General features: G+C 40.8%; 1 protein-coding gene across 2 annotated transcripts in view; it reads left to right on the top strand.

Annotated features, from left to right (window-relative positions):
• Positions 1-25,390, top strand: part of LOC122552723 (tetratricopeptide repeat protein 7A-like) — a 417,993-nt gene that overhangs the window by 17,268 nt on the left and 375,335 nt on the right. For both annotated transcript variants that reach the window (XM_087991260.1, XM_043695623.2), the window contains exon 3: positions 5,351-5,519. In XM_087991260.1, coding sequence (XP_087847386.1) covers positions 5,351-5,519 — 169 coding nt within the window. The remainder of the gene's footprint in view (positions 1-5,350; positions 5,520-25,390) is intronic.

Below are 25,390 nucleotides of genomic sequence, written 5' to 3'. Positions count from 1 at the left end.
AAAAATGTGAAGAATGTTCCCTTGATCCATTCAGTATTTCTGAGGATTTTCAAATTTCTTCAGCTCAGTTAGAGGTCAACTTCAGGAATGCACGTTTTATGAAATTTAGCTGTTGACCTCTGTCCCTCTATGTGGAGGCTAATTCAGTGATGTGGGGGAAGAAGATATTAATCTCTTGTACACAAACTCTGGTAGTGCCATTCTTTTTTTCCTTTCATTCCCTAAAAGCAAGCTTTGATTTTCTTCCAATTGAACAGCAGAATGCAAAATATTCCACTGTAACCACTTAACATCAACCAGTCTTAGGTTTCTTAAGTTAAGTAGAGTGACTGGAGTAGAAGTAGGCCACTCAGCCCATTGAGTCTGCTCTGTCATTCACTGAAATCATGGCTGACCTAATGATCCTCAACTCCACTTTCTTGTATTTTCCTCATAACCCTTGATTCTCTTACTGATTAAAAATCTGTGTATCTCAGCATTGAATATATTTAATGACCCATCCTCGACAGCCCTCTGTGGCAAAGAGTTCTGCAGACTCCCAAACCTCTGAGAGAAGAAATGCCTCCTCATCTGCCTCAAATGTACAACCCCTTTTTCTGAGAATATGACCTCTGGGCCTTGACTCTCACAAGGAGAAATAACCTTTCCACATAGAATCATAGAGATGTACAGCATAGAAACAGACCCTTCAGTCCAACCCGTCCATGCCGACCAGATATTCCAACCCAATCTAGTGCCACCTGCCAGCATCTGGCCCATATCCCTCCAAACCCTTCCTATTCATTTACCCATCCAAATGCCTTTTAAATGTTGCAATTGTACCAGCCTCCACCACTTCCTCTAGCAGCTCAGTCCATATACGTACCACCCTCTGCGTGATAAAGTTGCCCCGTAAGTCTCTTTTATATCTTTCCCCTCTCACCCTAAATGTATGCCCTCTAGTTCTGGACTCCCCCACCCCAGGGAAAAAACTTTGTCTATTTATCCTAACCATGCCCCTCATAATTTTGTAAACCTCTGTAAGGTCACCTCTCAGCCTCTGATGCTCCAGAGAAAACAGCCCCAGCCTGTTCAGCCTCTCCCCATAGCTCAAACCCTATCTATCCTATCAAATGCCCTCATAATTTTATGTGTTTCAGTGAGTATAGGTCAGATCTATTCAACTTTGCCTCATAAGATAGTCCCTCCATATTTAGTATAAGAAGGTGAGCCTTCTCTGGACTGCCTCCAATGCTAGTACATCTTTCCATAAAGGGCCCAAAACTGTTCTTCTGTATTTTTAGTAACACCTCCCTACTTTTATATTCCGTTTCAAACATAGGCCAACATTCCATTTGCTTTTCCTATTACCTGCTGAACCTGGCTGCCAGCCTTTTGTGATTCATGCACAAGGATTCCCAGATGTGTCTGGTCCATAGCAGTCTTTCTCCAGGTAAATAATATTCAGTTCCCTTTATTCTTGCTGCCAAAGTACATAACCTCATATTTCCCTACATGTTCCATCTGCTATGTTCTTGCCCACTTGCTGAGCCTGCATGTATCCCTCTGCAGATTCTTTGTGTCACCCTCACCTCTTGCCTTTCCACTGACTTAGTGTCATCCACAGATTTGGTGATAGCATATTCTCTTTCCTCATCCACATATATTAACATATATTGTGAATAATGTGGCCCCTTGACTGATGTGGCATACCACACGTTGCCATCTTGAAAATGCTCCCCTTATCCCAACCATCTCTATTCTATTAGAATGAATCTACTTCTACATTGCACTAGCCCCATGAAAGTATCCTTCATTTTACTTTTATTATTTCATTTAATTTTCAAGGCCAAACATGTCTGTTGGGCTCTAAATGAGGCAATGGATTGAGGCCTTGTAGATTCATTTTATGTAAGATTTGTGGGGAGGAGAATTTTTCCATCGGATTAGCCCCATGTTTTAGATATGAGAATTCAAGAAACTCACGAGCCATATCGTTCAACTTTAGTTTATTTCTATTCATTCATGAAATATGTGCATGTCTGGCAAATCCAGGCCTGTGAAAAGTTAATGGTGTGTGTGTGTGTGTTCGCGTGCGCCTTGAGGGGATCCTGGAAGATGTGACACATTATGGACCAGGGAGACCAGAGTTAGGTAATAGTTTAAGGTTAAGGGGTAAACCTTTTAGGTCGAGATGCAGAGAGGTTCTTGACTCAGACAGTGGTGACCCTGTGAAATTCACCAGCATAGAAAGTGGTTAAGGCCAAAACATTGTGTTTTCAAGAAGGATGGAGATAATAGTTGTTGTGGCTTAAGGGATCAAGGGCTATGAGGGAAGGACAGGATTAGAGTATTGAGCTCTCTGATCAGTCATGATTGTATTGAATACTAGAACAGGCTCAAGTGATCACGTGGCCTACTCTTGTTTCTATTTATGCCCTAGTCTGCTTCTCATTGTGCTTCTAGGTGATGGAAGTCATGGGTTTGGTAGTCCCTGTCAAAGGCGGTGAGGCAAGTGGTTGCAAAAATTGTCTAGATGGTACATCCTGTTCTATTGTGTTAATAGAGGGGATGAATGTTTAAGGTGCTGGATGGGGTGCCAATCATGGGAGCTGCCTTGTCTTAAATCATGTTAAGCATCTTGAGTGTACATAGAACATAGAACAGTACAGCACAGGAACAGGTCCTACAGCCCATTTCTATGCTGACGATAATGTAAATCCAAACTAATCTCATCAACCCACACATAGTCAAGATTTCTATCCCTGTATTCCCTACTTGTTCATGTGTCCATCCAAATGCTACTTCTAAGTTGCTATCGTATCTGCTTCCACCACCTCCCTCAGCAGCACGCTCATAGTACCTACCATCTCTGTGTTTAAAAACAAAATGTTTCCTTGCACACCTTTAAGCCTTTCCCCTCTCACCGAAAGCTACGCCCCCTAGGGGTGAACAACAGCAGCAGAAGCAAACCTTATAATTGCATAATAAAAGTTCAGTTGGAATAGCGGGAGCAGAGTAGGGTGAACCTGGGGGTGAGCAGTACCAGCTGGAGAGGAGATGGGTGAACTTGGGGGTGGATGGCATCAGCTGGAGAGGAGCTGGGTGAACCTGGGGGTGAACGGTACCAACTGGAGAGAAGCTGGGTGAACCTGGAGGTGAGCAGTACCAGCTAGAGAGGAGCTGGGTAAAAGGGTACAAGCTAGAGAGGAGTTGGGTGCACCCTGGGGGTGAGCAATACCAGCTAGAGAGGAGCTGGGTAAACGGGTACAAGCTAGAGAGAAGCTGGGTGAACCTGGGGGTGAGCAGTAACAGCCAGAGAGAAGCTGGGTGAACCTGGGGGTGAGCAGTAACAGCCAGAGAGGAGCTGGGTGAACCTGGGGATGAGCAGTAACAGCCAGAGAGGAGCTGGGTGAACCTCGGGGTGAGCAGTAACAGCCAGAGAGGTTCACCCAGCTCCTCTCCAGCGGATGCTGTTCACGCCCCCACCCCCCACCCCCAGGTTCACCCAGCTCCTCTCCAGCTGATGCTGTTCACGCCCCCACCCCCCACCCCCAGGTTCACCCAGCTCCTCTCCAGCTGATGCTGTTCACCCCTCACCCACCCCCAGGTTCACCCAGCTCCTCTCCAGCTGATGCTGTTCACGCCCCCACCCCCCACCCCCAGGTTCACCCAGCTCCTCTCCAGCTGATGCTGTTCACGCCCCCACCCCCAGGTTCACCCAGCTCCTCTCCAGCTGATGCTGTTCACCCCGCCCCCACTCCCCAGGTTCACTCAGCTCCTCTCCAGCTGTTCACCCCCCCACCCCCAGGTTCACCCAGCTCCTCTCCAGCTGTTCACCCCCCCCCCCCCCCACCCCCAGGTTCACCCAGCTCCTCTCCCGCTGATGCTGTTCACCCCCACCCCCATGTTCACCCTGCCCCTCTCCAGCTTGTACCGTTCACCCCCAGGTTCACCTAGCTCCTTTCCAGCTGGTACCCATTCACCCTACCCCTCTCCAGCATGTACCGTTCACCCCCAGGTTCACCTAGCTCCTTTCTAGCTGGTACCCGTTCACCCAGCTCCCCTCCAGCTGGTACCCGTTCACCCAGCTCCTCTCCAGCTGTACCTGTTCACCCAGCTCCTCTCCAGCTGATGCCATTCACCCCCAAGTTCACCCAGTTCCTCTCTGGATGGTACTGCTCACCCCCAGGTCCACCCTATTATGCTCCCGCTACTCCAACTGAGCTTTCATCAGGTAATTATAAGGTTTGCTTTTGCTGCTGCTGTTCAGCCCAGGTTCACTCTGCTGTGCCTCAACTGAGCAGCTGAACAACTGAGTATAATTGGAACTGCAGTGGAGGTTACTCCATCACACCCTAATTGGTGCCTTATGAGAGTCTGTAGGTGAATTACCTGCCAAACAATTCCCAATCTCTGATCTGCTTTTGTCACCAATGATTATATGGATGATCTAGTTCAGTTTGAGGTCAGTACTAACTCAGAGATTCAGTGATTGCAATTTCTTTGCAAGTTAATAGAGGACAATTAGATTTTCTCTTGCTGGAGGTGGCATCACTGCCTGGCATGTGTGGCGCAAACGGTATTTGCTACTTATCAACCTAAACCTGAATGTTGTCCTGGCTGTACTGGATGTGGTCATGGACTGCTTTCGAACCTGAGGGTTTATGGTATGATATTGAAAACTCTGGAATCACCAGTGAATATTGATGGGAAGGTCATTGAAGCAGCTGAAGGATAACGGGGCCTAGGACACTACTTTGAAGGTTCTTGTGGTGCAGTGATAGTGTACTTACCTCTGAACCAGGAGATCTGGGCTCAAGTGCAACCTGCTGCAGTGAGTGCAACAACATCTTTGAGCAGAGGGAAAAAAGCAACTCTGAGGCACCCACTGGGCCTCTTATGGTGTGGTCTGGATCAAATCCTACCTGTTCTAGCAGTGTGTAATAACATTTCTGAGCAGGTGGATTAGTAAAATCTACTCTGAGGAAGTGCTGCAACCATGCCTCCGCTCCCCGCCCAACCCCCAACTCCTGCTGAGTTCAGTGTTGCTTAGGGGCTCCTTGATACCACGCTCAGTAAAATGCTGGCTTGATATCACAGCAGTTACTGCAATGGAACTTGATGAACGCCATCAACAATGCCACATTTCTTCTTATATTATAGTAGATTCTGCATTGCAGAATGTGAGAAAATATGACTTGCTAGCAATCTTATAAATAGTGAATGGCTTATTATTATGTAGATGAGACCAAACCTGAGACTATAGATTTTATCTTCTTGCAATTTATTCAAAATGAGGTACCAAGTTTTGTTTTCAAGTAGAAATAAGTTACAATAGGTACAAACACCTATATTTTTCCTCTTTCAGCACAATCTGATGACTGAAGCCATTCTTATCTTAGCAAAACTGCATTTTGTGGAGGGGTCATATCGCGATGCACTCAGCATGTATGCCCGAGTGGGAATCGATGACCTTTGTGTTGAAGATGAACCACTTTATAAGAAAAGACTCTTAGCGGAAGCTTTTGTTATTAAAGGTAACTACGTTCATTTTATTTTACTGTGTAGCATCTTTAATGGCAAGTTTAGTACATCTGTTGAAAGATGAAAAACTAAGGTGAAACTACAGAGAACTACAGCTAGGTGGTTTTAAGATGCTAAGCAGACTTCAAAAACCTTTGGAAACGTTTTTTGCATGGTATTCTTTTACAATATCGTAAGTTGCTGATGGACATTCTTGTGGCTGTACATCTGTAAAAATAAATCTGTCTTGATTCCCAAACCTGTTGCTTACAGCAATCCCAATGCTAAATGATATTTTAAATATTATTAAAACTGTGCCTGTAATTGTCTCCCACTGTCCCCTTCATATTGAGGTGCAATTCCAAAGATACAAGCTACCTTACCCAAACAACAACCTGGATAATGACAACCGGCACAATTTTGGAGAGTGTGATGATAAAGTATAATCCAGTAGCGGTCAATAAGTATTAGAAGTATGATGTTGGGTGAATCTTTCTCATTCTTAGAGCCTTAGAGTTGTACAGAATGGAAACAGACCCTTGAGTCCAAATGGTCCATGCTGACCAGATATCCTAAATTAATCTAGTCCCATTTGCCAGCATTTGACCCATATAAATCCTTTCTATTCATATACCCATCCAAATGCATCTATGTGAAAAAGTTGCTCCTTAAGTCCCTTTTATATCTTTCCCCTCTCACCTTAAAACTATGCCTTCTGGTTTTGGACTTCCCTACCTTGGGAAAAAGACCTTGGCTATTCACCCTATCCATGCCCTTTGTGATTTAAAAAACCTCTATAAGGTCATACCTCAGCCACCGACGCTCCAGGGAAAACAGCCCCAGCCTATTCAGCCTCTCCCTATAGCTCAAACCCTCCAACCCTGGCAACATCTTTGTAAACCTTATGTGCACTTTTCAAGTTTCACAACATCCTTCCTTTCCAGGGAAACCAGACCTGAAGACAGTATTCCAAAAGTGGCCTAATCAATATTCTGTCCAGCTGTAACATGACCTCCAACTTCTCTACTCAATGCACTGACCAGTAAAGGCAAGCATGCCAAATGCCTTCTTCACAAAATGTCTACATGTGACTTCACCTTCGAGGAGCTATGAATCTGCATCCCAAGGTCTCTGTTTGGCAACACTCCCCAGGACTTACTTCAGCTTAGAAAAATTGTGGCTTACTTTAGTAATGATCCTATCAGAAAGATGTTGTGAAACTTGAAAGGGTTCAGAAAAGATTTACAAGCATGTTGCCAAGGTTGGAGGATTTGAGCTATAGGGAGAGGTTGAATAGGCTGGGGCTGTTTTCCCTGGAGCGTCAGAGGCTGAGGGGTGATCTTATAGAGGTTTATAAAATCATGAGGGGCATGGATAGGATAAATAGACAAAGTCTTTTCCCTGCGGTGGGGGAGTCCAGAACTAGATGGCATAGGTTTAGGGTGAGAAGGGAAAGGTAGAAAAGGAGACCTAAGGGGCAACCTTTTCACTCAGAGGGTGGTGCGTTTATTGCAACAATTGCAACATTTAAAAGGCATCTGGATGGGTATATAAATGGGAAGGGTTTGGAGGGGTATTGGCTGGATGCTGACAGGTGGGACTAGATTGAGTTGGGATATCTGGTTGGCATGGATGAGTTGGACCGAAGGGTCTGTTTCCATGTACATCTCTGTGACTCTATAACTGTGTTGCTGCATTGACTGAGTTCAACAAACTGCAGAGTGAACATTGAATTTGTATTAGGTTTGCTGGCCTATGTAGCTCAGTTGAATTCTGCACAATGAGTCTGTTCTTTTAGGAATTCTGAGATTAACTTGGTGGGATGGTGGTGGTGTTATGCAATAGCACTGTACAGTTAATCAGTACTAATGACATCACTGATTTTTTTTCATATAGTCTGCAGCATATTATATCCAAACCCCTAGTTGAGGTTTCCCCAATTTGTTATAGTTCCAGACAGGAGGCCCCAAACTATTAACATTAACCACCCCACCACCCAGAGGTTCTGTTTTAAAAGGAATTAATTTAACAAAGGTTTCTCGAATTAATAGAGAGTGAATTTACTAATTATAAAATACAAGAAAAGTTAGAAATCCTGTACATTCGGATTAGAAATAAGAGGTGAGATCAGAAAGATAAAAGTTTTAAAAATGATGTTCAGATTAGTGGTTGAATTATTCACAAAGAGCAGATGGTTGAATGTTACATCCACAATAGTGAAAGTTACCGATAGTGTTGACATCGGTAATTGAACATTTGGTTTCACAATTCTTACTTCTGCAGTTTGTTTGAGGTCCTGTTGTTCTGATTCCTTTCTGGGTGATAATTGAATGACTTTGACCTTCATAGCAATCAATTGTTTGAGCTCAGGCTTGTACACATACGAACATTCGGTGTCAATAGCCCCTTTCCTAGTATGTTAGAAATTGGATTTTTAATCATGTCTTTTTGTATTTTTCCTTTAGAAGAATACACAATGCATCTGTAAGTTGGGACATACTCAGCAGGGTTTGACTTGCTCTTCAGTCTCTTGTTATCATGGTAGTCACGAGATCACAAACTAGTCCATTTTGAATTCCCTTTTCTCCTGCTTGAAATTCCTTTCATATCATAGGTGTAATTTCCCACGGGTCCCTCCAGAATTTTAGTCTGTATCAGCTTTCTTTTTTTTACATAACACATTCTATAATTACAAGTTAAAAATGTCCACAATACTTCAGGGTTCTGACCCATGGTCATGTTAGCTGTTTAAAAACTTGGAATATTTTGAACTCATAAGATTGGACCACATTCCTTATTAGAAGTACAAGGATCATTTGAATTTCAATCCCATGTTCAGTATCTCATTCAAATGGGAGTAGTTTCATTGCAGTGTAATACTATATACTTTCAGTGCAGTTTATTGCTTGATATGAATAGTTATCGCAAACCAAACTTAAGAGCATTAATTATGATATTTAGAGACATAGAGATGTACAGCACGGGAACAGATCCTTCGGTCCAACTTGTCCATGCTGACCAGATATCCCAACCCAATGCAGTCCCACTTGCCAGCACCCGACCCATATCCCTCTTAACTCTTCCTATTTGTATTCCCACCCAGATGTCTTTTAAATGTTGCAATTGTACCAGCCTCCACCACTTCCTCTGGCAGCTCATTCCACACATGCACCACCCTCTGCGTGAAAAAGTTGCCCCTTAGATCTCTTCTGTATCTTTCCCCTTTCACCCTAAACCTATGTCCTCACATTCAGGACTCCCCCACCCCAGGGAAAGGACCTTGTCTATTTATCCGATCCATATCCCTCATGATTTTATAAACCTTTATAAGGTCAACCCTCAGCCTCCGCTCCAGAAGAAACAGCCCCAGCCTATTCAACATCTCCCTTTAGCTCAAATCCTTCAACCCTGGTAACATCCTTGTAAGGCTTTTCTGAACTCTTTCAAGCTTCACAACATCCTTCCGATAGGAAGGAGACAAGAATTGCATGCAATGTTCCAAAAGTGGCCTAACCACATGTGGCAGCAACATGACCTCCCAACTCCTGTACTCACAATACTCTGACCAATAAAAGAAAGCATACCAAACGCCTTCTTCTCTATCCTATCTACCTGTAACTCTACTTTCAAGGAGCTGTGAACCTGCACTCCAAGGTCTCTTTGTTCAGCAACACCCCCCAGGACCTTACCATTAAGTGTACAAGGCCTGCTAAAATTTGCTTTCTCAAAATGCAGCACCTCGCATTTATCTGAATTAAACTCCATCTGCTACTTCTCAGCCCATTGGTCCATCTGATCAAGATCCCGTTGTAATCCGAGGTAACCTTCTTTGTTGTCCACTACACCTCCAATTTTGGTGTCATCTGCAAACTTACTAGCTATACCACTTAAGCTCATATGCAAACCATTTATATAAATGATGAAAAGTAGTGGGCCCAGCACCGATCCTTGTGGCACTGTACTGGTCACAGGCCTCCAGTCTGAAAAACAACGTTCCACCACCACCCTCTGTCTTCTACCTTTGAGCCAGTTCTGTATCCAAATGGTTAGTTCTCCCTGTATTCCTTGAGATCTAACCTTGCTAACCAGACTCCCATGGGGAACCTTGTCAAACGCCTTCCTGAAGTCCATATAGATCACATCAACCGCTCATCAGTCCTCTTTGTTATTTCAAAAAAACTCAATCAAGTTTGTGAGACATGATTTCCAATGCACAAAGCCATGTTTACGATCCCATATTACTCCTTGCTTTCCAAATACGTAGAGTCATAGAGTCTTGGAGATGTACAGCATGGAAACAGACCCTTCGGTCCAACCCGTCCATGCCGACCAGATATCCCAACCCAATCTAGTCTCACCTGCCAGCACCCGGCCCATATCCCTCCAAACCCTTCCTATTCATATACCCATCCAAATGCCTCTTAAATGTTGCAATTGTACCAGCCTTCATCACATCCTCTGGCAGCTCATTCCATATACATACCACCCTCTGCGTGAAAATGTTGCCCTTTAGGTCTCTTTTATATCTTTCCTCTCTCACCCTAAACCTATGCCCTCTAGTTCTGGACTCCCCCGACCCCAGGGAAAAGACTTTGTCTATTTATCCTATCCATGCCCCTCATAATTTTGTAAACCTCTATAAGGTCACCCCTCAGCCTCCGAGGCTCCAGGGAAAACAGCCCCAGCCTGTTCAGCCTCTCCCTATAACTCAGATCCTCCAACTTTAGCAACATGCTTGTAAATCTTTTCTGAACCCTTTCAAGTTTCACAACATCCTTCAGGAAGGAGACCAGAATTGCACGCAATATTCCAACAATTGCCTAACCAATGTCCTGTACAGCTGCAACATTACCTCCCAACTCCTGTACTCAATACTCTGACTAGTAAAGCAAAGCATACCTTCTTCACTATCCTATCTACCCCGACTCCACTTTCAAGGAGCTTTGAACCTGCACTCCAAGGTCTCTTTGTTCAGCAACACACCCCAGGACCTTATCTTAAGTGTATAAGTCCTGCTAAGATTTGCTTTCCCAAAATGCAGCACCTCACATTTATCTGAATTAAACTCCATCTGCCAATTCTCAGCCCATTGGCCCATCTGGTCCAGATCCTGTTGTAATCTGAGGTAACCCTCTTAGCTGTCCACTACGCCTCCAATTTTGGTGTCATCTTCAAACTTACTAGCTGTACCTCTTATGCTCGCATCCAAATCATTTATGTAAATAACAAAAAGTAGAGGGCCCAGCACCAATCCTTGTGGCACTCCACTTGTCACAGGCCTCCAGTCTGAAAAACAACCCTCCACCACCACCCTCTGTCTTCTACCTTTGAGCCAGTTCTGTATCCAAATGGCTCGTTCTCCCTGTAATCTAACCTTGCTAATCAGTCTCCCATGGGGAACTTGTCGAACGCCTTACTGAAGTCCATATAGATCACATCTACTGCTCTGCCCTTATCAATCTTCTTTGTTACTTCTTCAAAAAACTCAATCAAGTTTGTGAGACATGATTTCCCACGCACAAAGCCATGTTGACTATCCCGAATCAGTCCTTGCCTTTCCAAATACATGTACATCCTGTCCCTCAGGATTCCCTCCAACAACTTGCCCACCACGGAGGTCAGGCTCATCGGTCTATAGTTCCCTGGTTTTACCGCCCTTCTTAAACAGTGGCACCACGTTTGCCAACCTCCAGTCTTCCAGCACATCACCTGCGACTATCAATGATACAAATATCTCAGCAATCAGTTCTCTACCTTCCCACAGAGTTCTCGGGTACACCTGATCAGGTCAATAGACAATAGGTGCAGGAGTAGGCCATTCAGCCCTTCGAGCCTGCACCACCATTCAACATGATCATGGCTGATCATTCCTAATCGGTATCCTCTTCCTGTCTTATCTCCATAACCCTTGATTCCACTATCCTTGCGAGCTCTATCCAACTCTTTCTTAAATGAACCCTCTGGGGCAGAGCATTCCACACAGCCACCACTCTCTGGGTGAAGAAGTTTCTCCTCATCTCTGTCCTAAATGGTCTACCCCGTATTTTTAAGCTCTGTCCTCTGGTTCGGCACTCACCCATCAGCGGAAACATGTTTCCTGCTGCCAGAGTGTCCAATCTTTTCATAATCTTATATTTCTCAATCAGATCCCCTCTCAGTCTTCTAAACTCAAGGGTATACAAGCCCAGTCGATTCAGTCTTTCAGTGTAAGGTAATCCAGGCATTCTAGGAATTGACCTCGTGATCCTACGCTGCACTCCCTCAATAGCCAGAATGTCTTTCCTCAAATTTGGAGACGAGAACTGCACGCAGTACTCCAGGTGTGGTCTCACCAGGGCCCTGTACAGCTGCAGAAGCACCTCTTTGCTTCTATACTCAATTCCTCTTGTTATGAAGGCCAGCATGCTATTAGCCTTCTTCACTACCTGCTGTACCTGCATGCTTGCCTTCATTGACTGGTGTACAAGAACACCCAGATCTCTTTGTACTGCCCCTTTACCTAAATTGATTCCATTGAGGTAGTAATCTGCCTTCCTGTTCTTGCCACCAAAGTGGATAACCATACATTTATCCACATTAAACTGCATCTGCCATGCATCTGCCCACTCACCTAACTTGTCCAGGTCACCCTAACATCCTCATCAGTTTTCACCCTGCCACCCAGCTTAGTATCATCAGCAAATTTGCTAATGTTATTTCTGATACCATCTTCTATATCATTAACATATATTGTAAAAAGCTGCGGTCCCAGCACGGATCCCTGTGGTACCCCACTGGTCACTGCCTGCCATTCCGAAATGGAGCCGTTTATCACTACCCTTTGTTTCCTATCAGGTCCTGGGGATTTATCCACCTTTAACAGTTTCAAGACATCCAGCACTTCCTCCCCTGTAATCTGGACATTTTGCAATATGTCATCATCTATTTCCCTACAGTCTATATCTTCCATATCCTTTTCCACAGTAAATACTGATGCAAAAATTCATTTAGTATCTCCCCCATTTTCTGTGGCTCCACACAAAGGCTGCCTTGCTGATCTTTAAGGGGCCCTATTCTCTCCATAGTTACCCTTTTGTCCTTTATATATTTGTAAAAACCCTTTGGATTCTCCTTAATTCTATTCGCCAAAGCTATCTCATGTCCCCGTTTTGCCCTCCTGATTTCCCTCTTAAGTATACTCCTACTTCCTTTATACTCTTCAAAGGATTCACGTGATCTATCCTGTCTATACCTGACATATGCTTCCTTCTTTTTCTTAACCAAACCCTCAATTTCTTTAGTCATCCAGCATTCCCTATACCTACCAGCCTTTCCTTTCATCCTGACAGGAATATACTTTCTCTGGATTCTTGTTATCTCATTTCTGAAGGCTTCCCAATTTCCAGCCGTCCCTTTACCTGCGAACATCTGCCTCCAATCAGCTTTCGAAAGTTCTGCATCCTGTCCCTCAGGTTCCCCTCCAACAACTTGCCCACCACCGACGTCAGGCTCACTGGTCTATAGTTCTCTGGCTTGTCCTTACCACCCTTCTTAAACAGTGGCACCATGTGAGCCGACCTCCAGTCTTCCAGCACCTCACCTGTGAGTATTGATGATACAACTATCTCAGCATGGGGTCCAACAATCACTTCCCACCGAGTTCTTGGGTATACGTGACAAGCATTATGAATTATATAAAAATTCATGGAATAGCATAGTTTAATATAAATGTAATGGCTTTCTTTATAATATAGTTCTGACTTCTGAAGAAAATGTTTAAGGTTACTTCCTCAATTGAAAAGAGGAGGGCAGGCTTTTATTCAGTATTTGCAGTAATATGTTTATACTATCTGAAATATAATGAGACAGCTATTTCAACTTGTATTTTTAATTAAATCAATTCAATTTAGTTCATTTTATTTGGCTGTTACCATTGATTGTTGGCAAAGCAATGTTGAAATTCATACTGTTGTAGAGAGGTTGTATTTTCTATTACTGCAAAGTGGGTCAAATGGAATGGGAAACTGAAGTCAAATCAATCACAGCTCAAGATCTAGTCTTTAAAGGAAAAAGTCTTCAGTTTGTTTCAGTGTCTAATCTATTTTTCTCTCTTTTCTTAAAAATAATTTATGTATAAAATTTAGTGGTGTATAATAAATTAATTACAGTAAACAGATTTTCAAATGTAATTAATTAATAAATTAAATAAAATGTGATAGTGATAGCAAGATGGATCATGTTGCTGCAGCATGTGGGATCTGGTGGCCACTATAAGATGATCCCAAGCAAACATATCATTTGTAGTAAGTGTTTGCAGCTTGAGCAACTTTGGACTTGAGTTAGAGTCCAAGCTCCAGACGTTGCACCACATCAGGGAGGGAAAGTGACCTGGATATTTTGTTCCAAGAGACAGTCAGACCCCTCAAATAAAGTAATTCAAATTTAGTTTCTGCTGAAAGAATTTGAAGAGTTAGGTCATAAGTTACAAAGAGAAACCTCCAAGGTAAGAATCTCTGGTTAGCACCTGAACCACAGGGAAACTGGCATAGGGTAAATAAGGTGAAGGAGGTAAACATGTGACACAAAGAATGCGTGGAAGGAATGGGTTTCAATTCGTAGGACACAGGCACTAATGTTGCATAGAAAAGAGCTCTTCCAGTCGGATGGGCTTCATCTGAACTCTGTTTGGACTAATGTTCTAGTGAATCAAATAATTAGGGATGGAGAATATTAGTATTTATATCCAAATTGTAATGATCCTATTGAAGCACTTAAAGCATTCTGTTAAAAATGTACATGTTCTAGGTCCAATATGAATGTAACTGTATTGATAAGTTATACAGACAGTCAAAATTATGTTTTTGCTATTCTTTAAAAAGTGAGGGCCAATATAGTACATGTAATGTTCTGCAGTATAATGTGTTTTTGCAAGTTTGTCTGGAATGAGAAATATTGTGAAATGGTAGCTTCCAATGAAACAACATATAAACAACATTTTCCACCTTTACAAATGTCATGCCACACTGCGTTGGAAATCAAGCCTCACTACTCCTGGGGTTGTCACAAAAGTTAAAAACTTTATCAAAGTATGTGAAATTCCCAATTTACCTGCTAGATACATGCAGGCTAACAGCAAACGGTGCCTAGGTTTCTGTACTTGACAAGAACAACAATTTATTGCAAATAAATAGATTCTAACTACAGGTAAATAACTATGAACTGTCAACATCTTACGAGGTAAAGCTCTAACTCCTTTCAAAATGCCCCTAGATACATATAGACAGACAGACAAAAACACATGGGTGTAATGGATAGAAGGAATAAAACTGAAATGCTCCTTTTGGTTTGCAAGAATATTCTGTTCTTCCGTCTCTTTTCTCCTGGTTCTTCACATTTCTTTACAGGAGGCATTAATTACAGAGCTTCTTAGTTACTGGTCAAAGACCACAGCTTTCAGCATCTGGTGAGGGAAAATAAACTAACTTTTTATTTTGGTTTCAGATATTCTGTTGCAGAGAATGACATAGTATCTGTCCTTGCAGGAGTCCACAGGCTTCACACCCAAAAGCTGTTCAGCTCCCCATGTGCTAATTAGTTATTGTCAGCCTGATGGCCTTTGGCATCCACAACTGGTCAGACATTCCACAAATCAATCAGCAACCTGCTGTCAGCTGAATCTCACTTTATACAAAATCTGTGGTATCAACCTGTTTACAAATACTTCCCACTGCTTAAACAAAGCAGCATCGAAAGCAAGACTTAGTGAGTTTCAGTAACTTTAAAAATTACAGCAATTCCTTCCATAATCCCTGGTTTTAAAACAGTCCTTTTCCCATTTTAGTCCAAACTTAAAATTCAGAAAGATAAAAAGGTATAGCCTTATGCAAGCATGAATCTACTTCTCTGAGGGAGAAGGTATGCTTAAATTAAGTTACATTAGAAGCTTTTGAACTTGAGTGCCAGAGTGCATATTGTGGAATGTTTCCAACATCTTGTACTATGGAGTGAAAATATGCTGCGCCTGTGATTTCTGTATACAGACAGTCAAAATTATGTTTTTGCTATTGTTCTAAAAGTGAGGCCCAATATAGTACATGTAGTGTGCTACAGTATAACGTGTTTTTTGCTAGTTTGCCTGGGATGAGAAATCTCTTCCAAATATGTCACTGTGGACAGTTGGAGTTTTCACAATAGAAGCAGGTTTTACTTTTGTAGTACGTCTCACTTTAAAAGGGGAAGATTTTAAGATCCGGTGTTAGCAACTGACGAAAGCACTGTTTTTCAGTGTGTAAACAGTCTATTGCTTTGCACACCACAAACGGAAATCTATCAAGCTGCAGATCTGTTGAAGGCTACTGGTGGTAAGCAGAAGGCAGGTCACCCCTGGTAGTACGTATGGATACCTCTGCCATAAATGGATTACTTGTTAGTAAGAATGCTTAGCTTGAGCACTCTCATTTCCTTTTACACAATTTGACTTTGTCCAGCAGAATAGATTGGATTCTGACCACAGACATCTGGATGTTAGTGAGACGAGTGTAATATTTTACTTGAAATGTGTTGATGCCATTACACCTGTTTATTGTAAGACTATGCACTGCTTTTCATATTTTAAACTTCCCAGGCCTTATTTCGATTTAAATTCCTCTAGTTGCTGCATAAGAGGAATGGATTTGACCAGTCTTGTGTTTTTTTTTTGCATGTTCCAAAAACATATTCAAAAGTAAAACTTAGTAGGAGCAGAAATTTAAATAATTAGGCAAAAACATATTTTGTAAAATCAATTAAATGTCTTGAGATAGACATTGATAGGGACATGGTGTCAGTTAGTTCCGTATGTTAGACTATGGCATGATTCTGAATAACAGATAAAGGTTCTCTCACTGTTCTGGCTGAGATGGACTTCTGACCTGCGTCTTTTCTTTGCTTTGTATGAAAATCACAGATGCCCAAAGATGCTGACTGGAGAAGTACAAATAAAAACATGTATTAAAGATAAATTAATTTATATAAATGGTAAACCAGCAGTCATTCTGTTCTTACTTTTCCTCACTTGGAAGTAGGGTTGGAGGAAGGAAGGGGAGTTAGTACACAGATCTCAGAAAGATAAGGTTGGGCACAACATGACATTCATTTAAATAAAACATAAAGTGAGAATTTAAATGAGTAATTAGAAAAAAAGACTATTAAAAAGTACCAAACAGCACTTTTTATTGCCCTTTTGATTAGAATAGGCTGGGGGTATTTTCCCTGGAGTGTCGGAGGCTGAGGGGTGACCTTATTGAAGTTTACAGAGTCATGAGGGGCATGGATAGGGTGAATAGCCAAGGTTTTTTCCCCAGGGTAGAGGAGTTCAAAATGAGAGGACATAGGTTTAAGGTGAGAGGGGAAAGATTTAAAAAGGACCTAAGGGGCTAACTTTTTCATGCAGAGTGTGGCGTGTGTATGGAATGAGCTGCCAGAGGAGGTGGGTTGAGGATGGTGCAATTACAACATTTAAAAGGCATCTGGATGGGTACATGAATACAAAGGATTTAGAGGAGTATGGGCCAAATGCTGGCAAATGGGACTAGCTTAATTTAGGATTTCTGGTCATCATGGTCTAGTTGGACCAAAGGGTCTGTTTTCATGCTGTAAAACTCTGTGACTCTATGATGTGGAGGTGCCAGTGTTGAAATCAGACCACACCAGGTTCTTGTTCAATATGTTTATTAGGAAGTACAAGCTGACGAAGGAGCATCGAATTGAAAGCTTGTACTTTAATATAAACTTGTTGGACTGTAACCTGGTGTTTGTGTGATTCTTATCAATGATTCTAAGCAGAGCTAAAGAGTGAGTGCTGATCTCCAGGAAAGTGCGTGAGGATTAGGGGCAAGATAAGGAATTGGATTAACTGACACCAAACTTGAGTTTGCCTTATATCAAATTGATCTCTGTGGTGGTTTGCCTATCATTTTGGGCTTTCCTCACCTGACCTGCTTTGTTGAGGAGGAGTGGAATGAAGAGTATTTGTCTGGCTCAGTTTCATTCTTACACCACTCACCAAACTATTCACTTTCTCTCACCCAGATACCCACTCTCAGCCACTCACACCCTTGCACGTATCTGTCCCCCGCACTCACTCGCATCCCTTTCCCACGCTTGCTCACATTGTCTCTTGCACTTGTTGTCAACATTGAATACTCTTATAAACCCTCCAACCTATTCCAAACTGTTACAAACTGAGCCACCGATTCACCTAAACTCTATCATTGACCCATACGCATCCACACACATGTCCAATTCATCCCCTTCCCAGGTCCATCCATTCACACTCTCTCACATCCAAACCCTAGGTTCCATTTCACTTGTACTCATCCCCTCATGCAGACACCCACACTCGTTCACTTACTCAGGCTTGGGAGGTTTAATGGTTAATATCTCTGCAAACGTAACATTTTACCTCCTTCAAACTGTCCTGTTGCTATAACTATGACTCCTCATGACTTACTTTTCTCCACCTGTCCCCAAGATGATGGTGATGGTTCCCTGACTCTCTTTTTGCCCTTGTGGTGGACAAACTGTTTTCGCCATCTCCCCAGGGCTGGCCAAGATGGAACAGTTTTTCCCTTCACAATGTAGAAACCTCAAACAAATCTCCTACTAATCAATCTTCTTTTTTCCCCAAGGAGAATCTTTTCTAATTTCCCAGCTCTCCAATCTATCCATATCGCTGAAGTTTCTCATCCCTGGAACCATTTGTATGAACCTTTTCTTCACTGCCTTTAATACTTTCTCAACGTTTCTCACATGTCGTGCCCAGAACTAAAATGCAGCACTTCATTTGAGGCCAGCCAAATGCTTTATAAAGGTTCACCATCATTTCTTTGTTTCAACAAAAGAGAGACAGCTACTTGACTTGGTCCTAGTGTATGAAGCAGAAAATGCAGGTGGTCTAAAGTTAGGGAGCAAAAATTTCAGTAGACTAACAATAAAAATAACAAATATAAAAGGGAACATAGAATTCTCATCTGAAGTAATTGATTCCACAAAGCAACTTGCAGTAAAATAGATAGGAATCAACTCCAATTTAAATGGAATGAAAAATTAGCAAGGGTATAAATAACACACACATGTGTATAGTATATACTCCAGTGGTGGAAACCAAACAGTTGTGTCAAAGGCAAAAATCATCAAAAAATAGAGAGATTAGCACAAAATTGAATCTTTAAAAAGTACATAAATGTAAATACTCTGAAGAAAATCAGAATAAATGTGAAAAATAGAAAATCCTAATAGATCAGTATAGTGAGAGAAACTGAGAAAAAAATGTAAAAACTTAATAATAGACTTCCTTTAAAGGTGCCTTTGTAGCAAGAAAATAGTAAAGACTAGGGTAGAGATGAAAGTGGTAGGAATAGGGATTAGCAGATGTTATAAATAAGCATTTTAAGTGGAAGCTAATGCTCCTCTCGGAGGTGAATTTGGAGGTGGGGCTGATTTTAATCGACTTGGGAGGGTGCCAGATGGGGTCATTATTGCCATCCTGACTCTGACTCAGACACAGACAGAAATGCTTGCAGACTGCCTTTCTAGATTTTTAAAAATATCAACCTGCTCAAACATGTTATTACATATCTGTAGAGTTGGAGAGGGAGGCTTCAACCTGAACCTCCTGGCTCAGAGATAGGGACATGATTAGTGTGCTACCAAACCACAAAAGCCTACTGCATCTGGTGTTCCCAGATAGTCTCCAATCCAGATACTAATGAGGTCTGAGTCTGCTTAGCTTCCGAGATCAGACAAACTAATATGGCCATAGCCTGGACTGTCTTTCTATCTGCTGCTGCAAATGTAGGCCCTTAAATTGGTAAGCAATGTCCACTTCGGGGCTTTAGCCTGTTGCAGCTGTTTGCTTGTGGGCTGCTGGGTTGGTATTAGGATTGTTATTCAAAGGCACAGTCCCTGATCAAGGGAAATGACATTGGGAGCAGTGATGTTAGCATATGGGCCTGCTGAGAGTCACCTTGACATCCTGGCCGTCCAGACGTTGCCACCCTGCCTCTCACCCCTCCCCTGCCACCTCTTACCTTACACCTCCTGTCCCATCTTCCCAGCTGTGACCTGAGTCAATGGGCACATTACCTGTAGTTGCTACTGCTCCTGCTGCTAGCTGCTGATTGCCAGAGGCAATGGGGTAGGTTGAGGGATTTCTACCCATGGGCCCCTGAATCCTGGCAAGGCCCATTATTGGTCACAAGTCCTTTTCTGCACTTACTCACTAAAATAGGGAATATGAGACTTCTGCTAACTCTTCAGTTTGTAGGGAGACTCCCATTTCCTTGACAATTTATTGCCCTTTCTCTCAATTTTCAACAACTTATTGATACAACAGTGTATCAAATTTGGGTGATTTTACAGTTAGTGGTGGTTAAAATCCAAATAGAACTGGTATTAAATAAATTAATCAAACATAGGGTACATAAATCACTCAACTTTGATATCTTGAACTGTTGAATTCTTTGGGAAATATCAAGAGAAATCGCAACATCCTAATGATAATTTTCTGTAGGACTAGAAGTCTAGACAGTTATAAGGCTAGTTTGTTTGACTACAGTTGTTGTTAATCTAGTAAACTGCATAATCTGGGAGGAAATGGAGGGGCAAGAAGTCTAGTGTGAAGGGAGTGAATGGTGTTCCACTAGTTTGCATTTTGGTCTAATCTTACTTTGTACAAAAGATGACCTATAACAACAACTTATACAATAGCACTTGTCAGGAACAATAAAACATAAAATATGGCATTTGACACTTCAGGAGATTGTGAGATAGATGATCAAAAACTAGGCCAAAAAGTTTTGGAATACCTTAAAAAAAGAAAGGTAAAGAGGAATTTCGGAGCTGAGGGCCCAGGCAACTAAAGACAGAATTCCAATTGAGGAGTGTTTAACGTTAATGAAACTCAAAAGGCTAGAATTAGATGAAGACAGATATCTGAGGGTTGTGGGGCTGAAAGAGGTTACAGAGATGGGAAGAGATGAGGTTGTGGAGGAACTTCAAAACAAGGTTGGAAATTTAAAAATCACAATGGTGCTTAATCAGGAATTAGTGTAGGTGAGCAGACATTGGGGTGATTGTTGAATAAGAATAGTTTGAGTTAGGACACAGCTCACAGAATTATAGATGACCTCAAACTTAGAGGTTAGAGAGTGGTGGCCCAGCCAGGAGTGTATTAAAATAGTCAATGGTAGCATGGGTGAGACTTTAAGCAGCAGATTTACTGAGGTAGAGATGAGTTTATGTATGACAAAGATGTAAGTAGTTGATTTTAATGATGCCTTTGGATTTCTGCTCATGTATAATATGACATCAAGACTGTGAGTAGTGATTTAGTCACACTACAGCCAGGAAGAGGGATAGAGTCAGTAACTAGGGAAGCTAGTTTGAAGTGAGGACCATGGTTTTCATTGCCCCAATACTAATTGAAGTAAACTTATGCTTGTCTGATAATGGCTGTCATATAAGCAGTCTGATACTTTAGCAACAATGGAGGAAATGAGAGAAATGGTAGTGACTTTGAACTGGCTAGCCTACATGTGCTTTTTGCATATGCTGATTTTGAATGGAGGGAATTCAATGTGGTATGTCAGGAACAATGGGCACTGTTTTTGGAGGTGACAATATGTTCAGGGGCTTTGGAGAGGAAAGAAAGGAGGAAGCAAATGTGAGTGACTGCCTTCCACAATCTAAAACTATGTACGTCTGTAAGTCTGTACGTTGTTTTGAAATGCTTACCATTTGCATTTTATTTGGAAAATATGGATACGTAATCCTAAAGACACACTAGTAAAGCTATCAGGATGCACATGCTATTTTCTCTTTCATTGCTCAAACTTCTATTATTATACTTAAAGTTTAAAACTCTATAATATCTGGTTATGGAATCTATTTTAAAATTGATTCTGCCTATTCTAGAATACCTTTCATCACAGTAGAATAAATTTGCAAAGAAGTTATTGCACTGTTCTGTCCAACTGATCTTTGTGTTTATGCTCCACATGAGTCTCATCCCACCCTACCTTGTCTAACCATAACTATTTTGTACTTACATGCTGCACCTAAAGAACAACAGACTATTTAAGTGTGTACATCACTACAATGTGAGAATTGAATTTTGATATGTTTGTACTATAAATTCAGATAAAGGAGACCCTTTGATTTATTTGAATTGATGCCTAATACAGCTGTAGGGTTGACTGTTAGTGTTCAGAAAATGGCAAAAACTATGTAAACTTCTTCTGTTCTTGATTTCATCTCGATTTAAGTTCACACGTAACAATTTAAGAACTTAACAATTTAAGATTTTGTGATAATTGTAGATACTTATGGAAAAAAATCTCAATGTTTTTCTAACGCATTAAATAATGAAAGAACAGTTGAATTGTCAAATGTGTTTTATATTTCTAAGCTTGTAATGATCATGCATGCATAATACAGAGAATGAAAATATTGTATATTAGCTTTTCCACTTGGGTGAGCAACATTAATTGGTAAATTAGTATTTTAAATTGTCCCACTTGTTTAAAATAGTGATGTAATTGCATTGCTATGTTTTTGATGGTGCATTATGATTAATTAGAATGAATTGCAAAAACAAAACAAGTTTTATTGCATTTCTGACTTGGTTAGATTCTTTTACTTATAATCTGAAGTCTGCACATGAATGAGGAAAAATGAAATACTTTGAACAGCTGTATGCAGTTTTCACTGCTTCACGGTGTTGACTGTTTTAATCTTACTCACCTTCCTGTTTTGTGTGTGTGTGTAAGCACTATCAAGTAGATTTGTAGATTTCAAATGAATAAAGAACACGGACACCGGAGGCTTTTTCCTTGCTATTTGTTCTATATGTGATGCCTAGCAAGCACCTCTTGCTCATTATCAGCAGCTATTCTATTTAAGCAATCAGTTTATGCACATGGAAGGAAAATTGCCCATTTCCTTTGCTTATATGCTCCACACTGTTCTTGCAAACAAGAGAATACTTCGATTTATTTCAGTTGTAAAAGTTGCTTAATCTTGCTATCTGTCCACTACTTTCTGGCCTTTTTCAGCATGTCCAGCTTGTTTCACCAATGAGAGCACAACGCTGAGGCAAAGTCCTGTAACGGTACGTATATATTGCACATCCAAAGCGTCTGCTAAATTGATTGATTTACTAAGACTGTAAAGTAACTTGCATCTTGGGAAATGTAATTGCTTGCTGATCAAGTTTCACAACCTTTAGATGTGTGTGTTGCAAAATTTCAGGTCCACTTCTAATACTCTTGAGCCAACTGCCTCCGGCACCTTAACTTTTAGTCTTCAATCAAAATTGTTGCTGCACTATCAAGTATTCAAAATATGCTCTCCACCAGATGGAGCTATAACTCCTAGTTACAAGCAGTCCACGAAGGGTACATTTATTAGATCCAATGTATGAACAACCTCATCAGTTGTAAGTCAAAGTTGAAACCAATCTGTAGATAGAAGCAGTACCCTTGAAGCTGATACATGTGGATTGGATTGAATTCAGTTTCGTCACTTTTTTTTCTCATTTACTTTATTTAGTTTTAGAAGAGTTGACATCAAATGGAATTTCTAATTTGTAAGACAAAATTCAACCATGAAAACGAAATATACCTGGTGTATTTCAATGGTTGTTAAACAATTTAGGGGTTAGGTTACCTTCCCAAAAATGAGTCAAACTCTTCTCAACTGATTTTCTCCTGTCTGAGCTCCTCAGTAATTGTGGTTAATATTTTGAGAGGTGGGGCAGAACTGGTGAAGGTATCTTAGACTGTTTTCTATGGGAGAACCATAAATCAAATAGTGAACATCTTATAGGGAAGATATCAAGGTTATATCCACTATCTTTTTAATTCAGGATTTGCCATAACAACCATAACTGTTATAGAAGACTATCTTTTGGGAGGCAGGACAATATGTAAAACCCAAGATAAGTTTTACTTGGGATAATTACTTAATTGACTGGGTTTTAAACAGTTAAGAAAAGGTGTCAGAAAAATAAATAAATCCCATCAACCAGATTTTGACTTGCTTTAAAATTCCGTGTCTCTGAATTTCAGTTGGCGAGGAGAATTGCTCTTGTGATTATTTTCTCTTATTATCTTTAATTATAATTATATATGTGTGTGTGTTTTATATATATGTATGTATTTTTGTTTCAACCATATCCTAAAGAAATAAGGTGCATTTTGCAAATAAACATTGAATTTAATGGAAGTTAGAGTTATACTGTGGGAGTTTACAACAGAAGAAATAAAATAGCATAGCAGAAGCTAGGATGAGCAAGTTTCAACAAATTTGTTAAATCTTTGAATGCCATTCAAAGAAGACTTGTCTGTGGTCAGATGGAAGAATAATTTACCCTAGAAAAAAAGATTATTCAGGGAAATTAAGGAAATATGCTATTTCGTTGTAAGGGTTAAAATTTGTGAAAACTTCCAGATCAAGACTGTTTGGTTAGAAATCTGCATTAGTTATTCGAAGCTGAAAGTGTTTACGATTTCAGTTGTGGGAGTACAATATTTAAGAAGAAAGTTTCAAGGTTCACAGGACAGGAAACCTATGCATTTGATAGGATAGGGAAACCTTTCTGGATTTTGATTAACTGTAAAGTGATGATGTGTAGTAGTTGGGACTTTGTTTTGAAATCTTTCAAACTATGTTTTATTTTCAGAGCCTGGTTTACTTTATTTTTATTTATTTCGTGTTATAAACTTCTGCTTAAAGTTTAAACCAAATTTGCATCCTCTTGCTTATTTTTCACTGAAAACAGCCATGTTCAATGTATAAAAAGATCTATAAGGTCAGATTTCATTCTGGGGTCTGACTGAGTCATTTGTAACATTAGCTGGGATCATAATATTCTCTAAGGTCTCTATGTGTCTCTATATTATGCTCTAATTCAAACAATGTAGCCTGAAGCACTGTGTACCCTTTCAATGGCCTTATTCAAACTGCTTATGCACCATTGCTGATTAATCTTCAATTACTACAAACATCTCTCTCAATCTATAAGCCTTACTGAGTACCCATGGACATACTTAGATCTTCATAAACATAAATGCATGACATTACAATTGCATTGAAATCTACTGCACACTAACCCATTTCATTAAGATGCCAGAGCATGAACAGATCAGTGTTTGCTTCCCTAAAAGATATTAATAAACCACTTGAGTTTTAATGACAATTTGGAAATGTTCATTATTATTTTTCTCGTGCTTGCCTGCAAACTAACAAATTTATTGAAATCAGTATCATAACTGATCCCTGATGAAATTTACTCAGGTATCATACCCAACAGGGAAATGTACCCGCTTATGACTTGAAAATGGGAACTGATTTTATTTTTGCATTCTGGCCATCTAATTCCCCCAAGCTCTAAACCTGCTTTAGCTGAAGCCTAATTTGTCTTTGATTCCCGTGGTGGAAGATTGCCTCCTAAATCATTTTGAGCACTGTACCTTCCCTTTATGTATGCAATGTTAAGGGAATTAGCAGTAATATACTTTGTAAATGAAAAGCAAAAACAGAGGCAGGAGTTAATTTAGTTTCTGAATTTAATGCTGAGACATGACAAGATATGAGAAATATTTAGCCAGAAACGTTAACTGACATTGAAGATTCCAAAAAAAGCCTTTAAAATGAACGTTGTGAACAGAATGATATATTTCCCACCAGAAACAGGCATTTGGTTGTGTACTATTGGACAGTCTTTGTTCTTTCATCAACTCATGGGTTAGTCTGTGTGTACATTTAAATTATGTCCCCAAGGCTAAAATGTATTAGTTTTAAAATAAGTGGTTTATCTTGAAATTTTCTCAATAGATTTGTATCCATTGCAATATCTACTTTTGTA

The sequence above is a fragment of the Chiloscyllium plagiosum genome, unplaced genomic scaffold, assembly GCF_037043375.1.
Source record: "Chiloscyllium plagiosum isolate Xiang-an unplaced genomic scaffold, Cpla_swu_hap1 HiC_scaffold_10, whole genome shotgun sequence".
NCBI lineage: Eukaryota > Metazoa > Chordata > Chondrichthyes > Orectolobiformes > Hemiscylliidae > Chiloscyllium > Chiloscyllium plagiosum.
The sequence above is the reverse complement of the archived record's forward strand: the minus strand, read 5'-3'. Positions and strand labels throughout refer to the sequence as shown.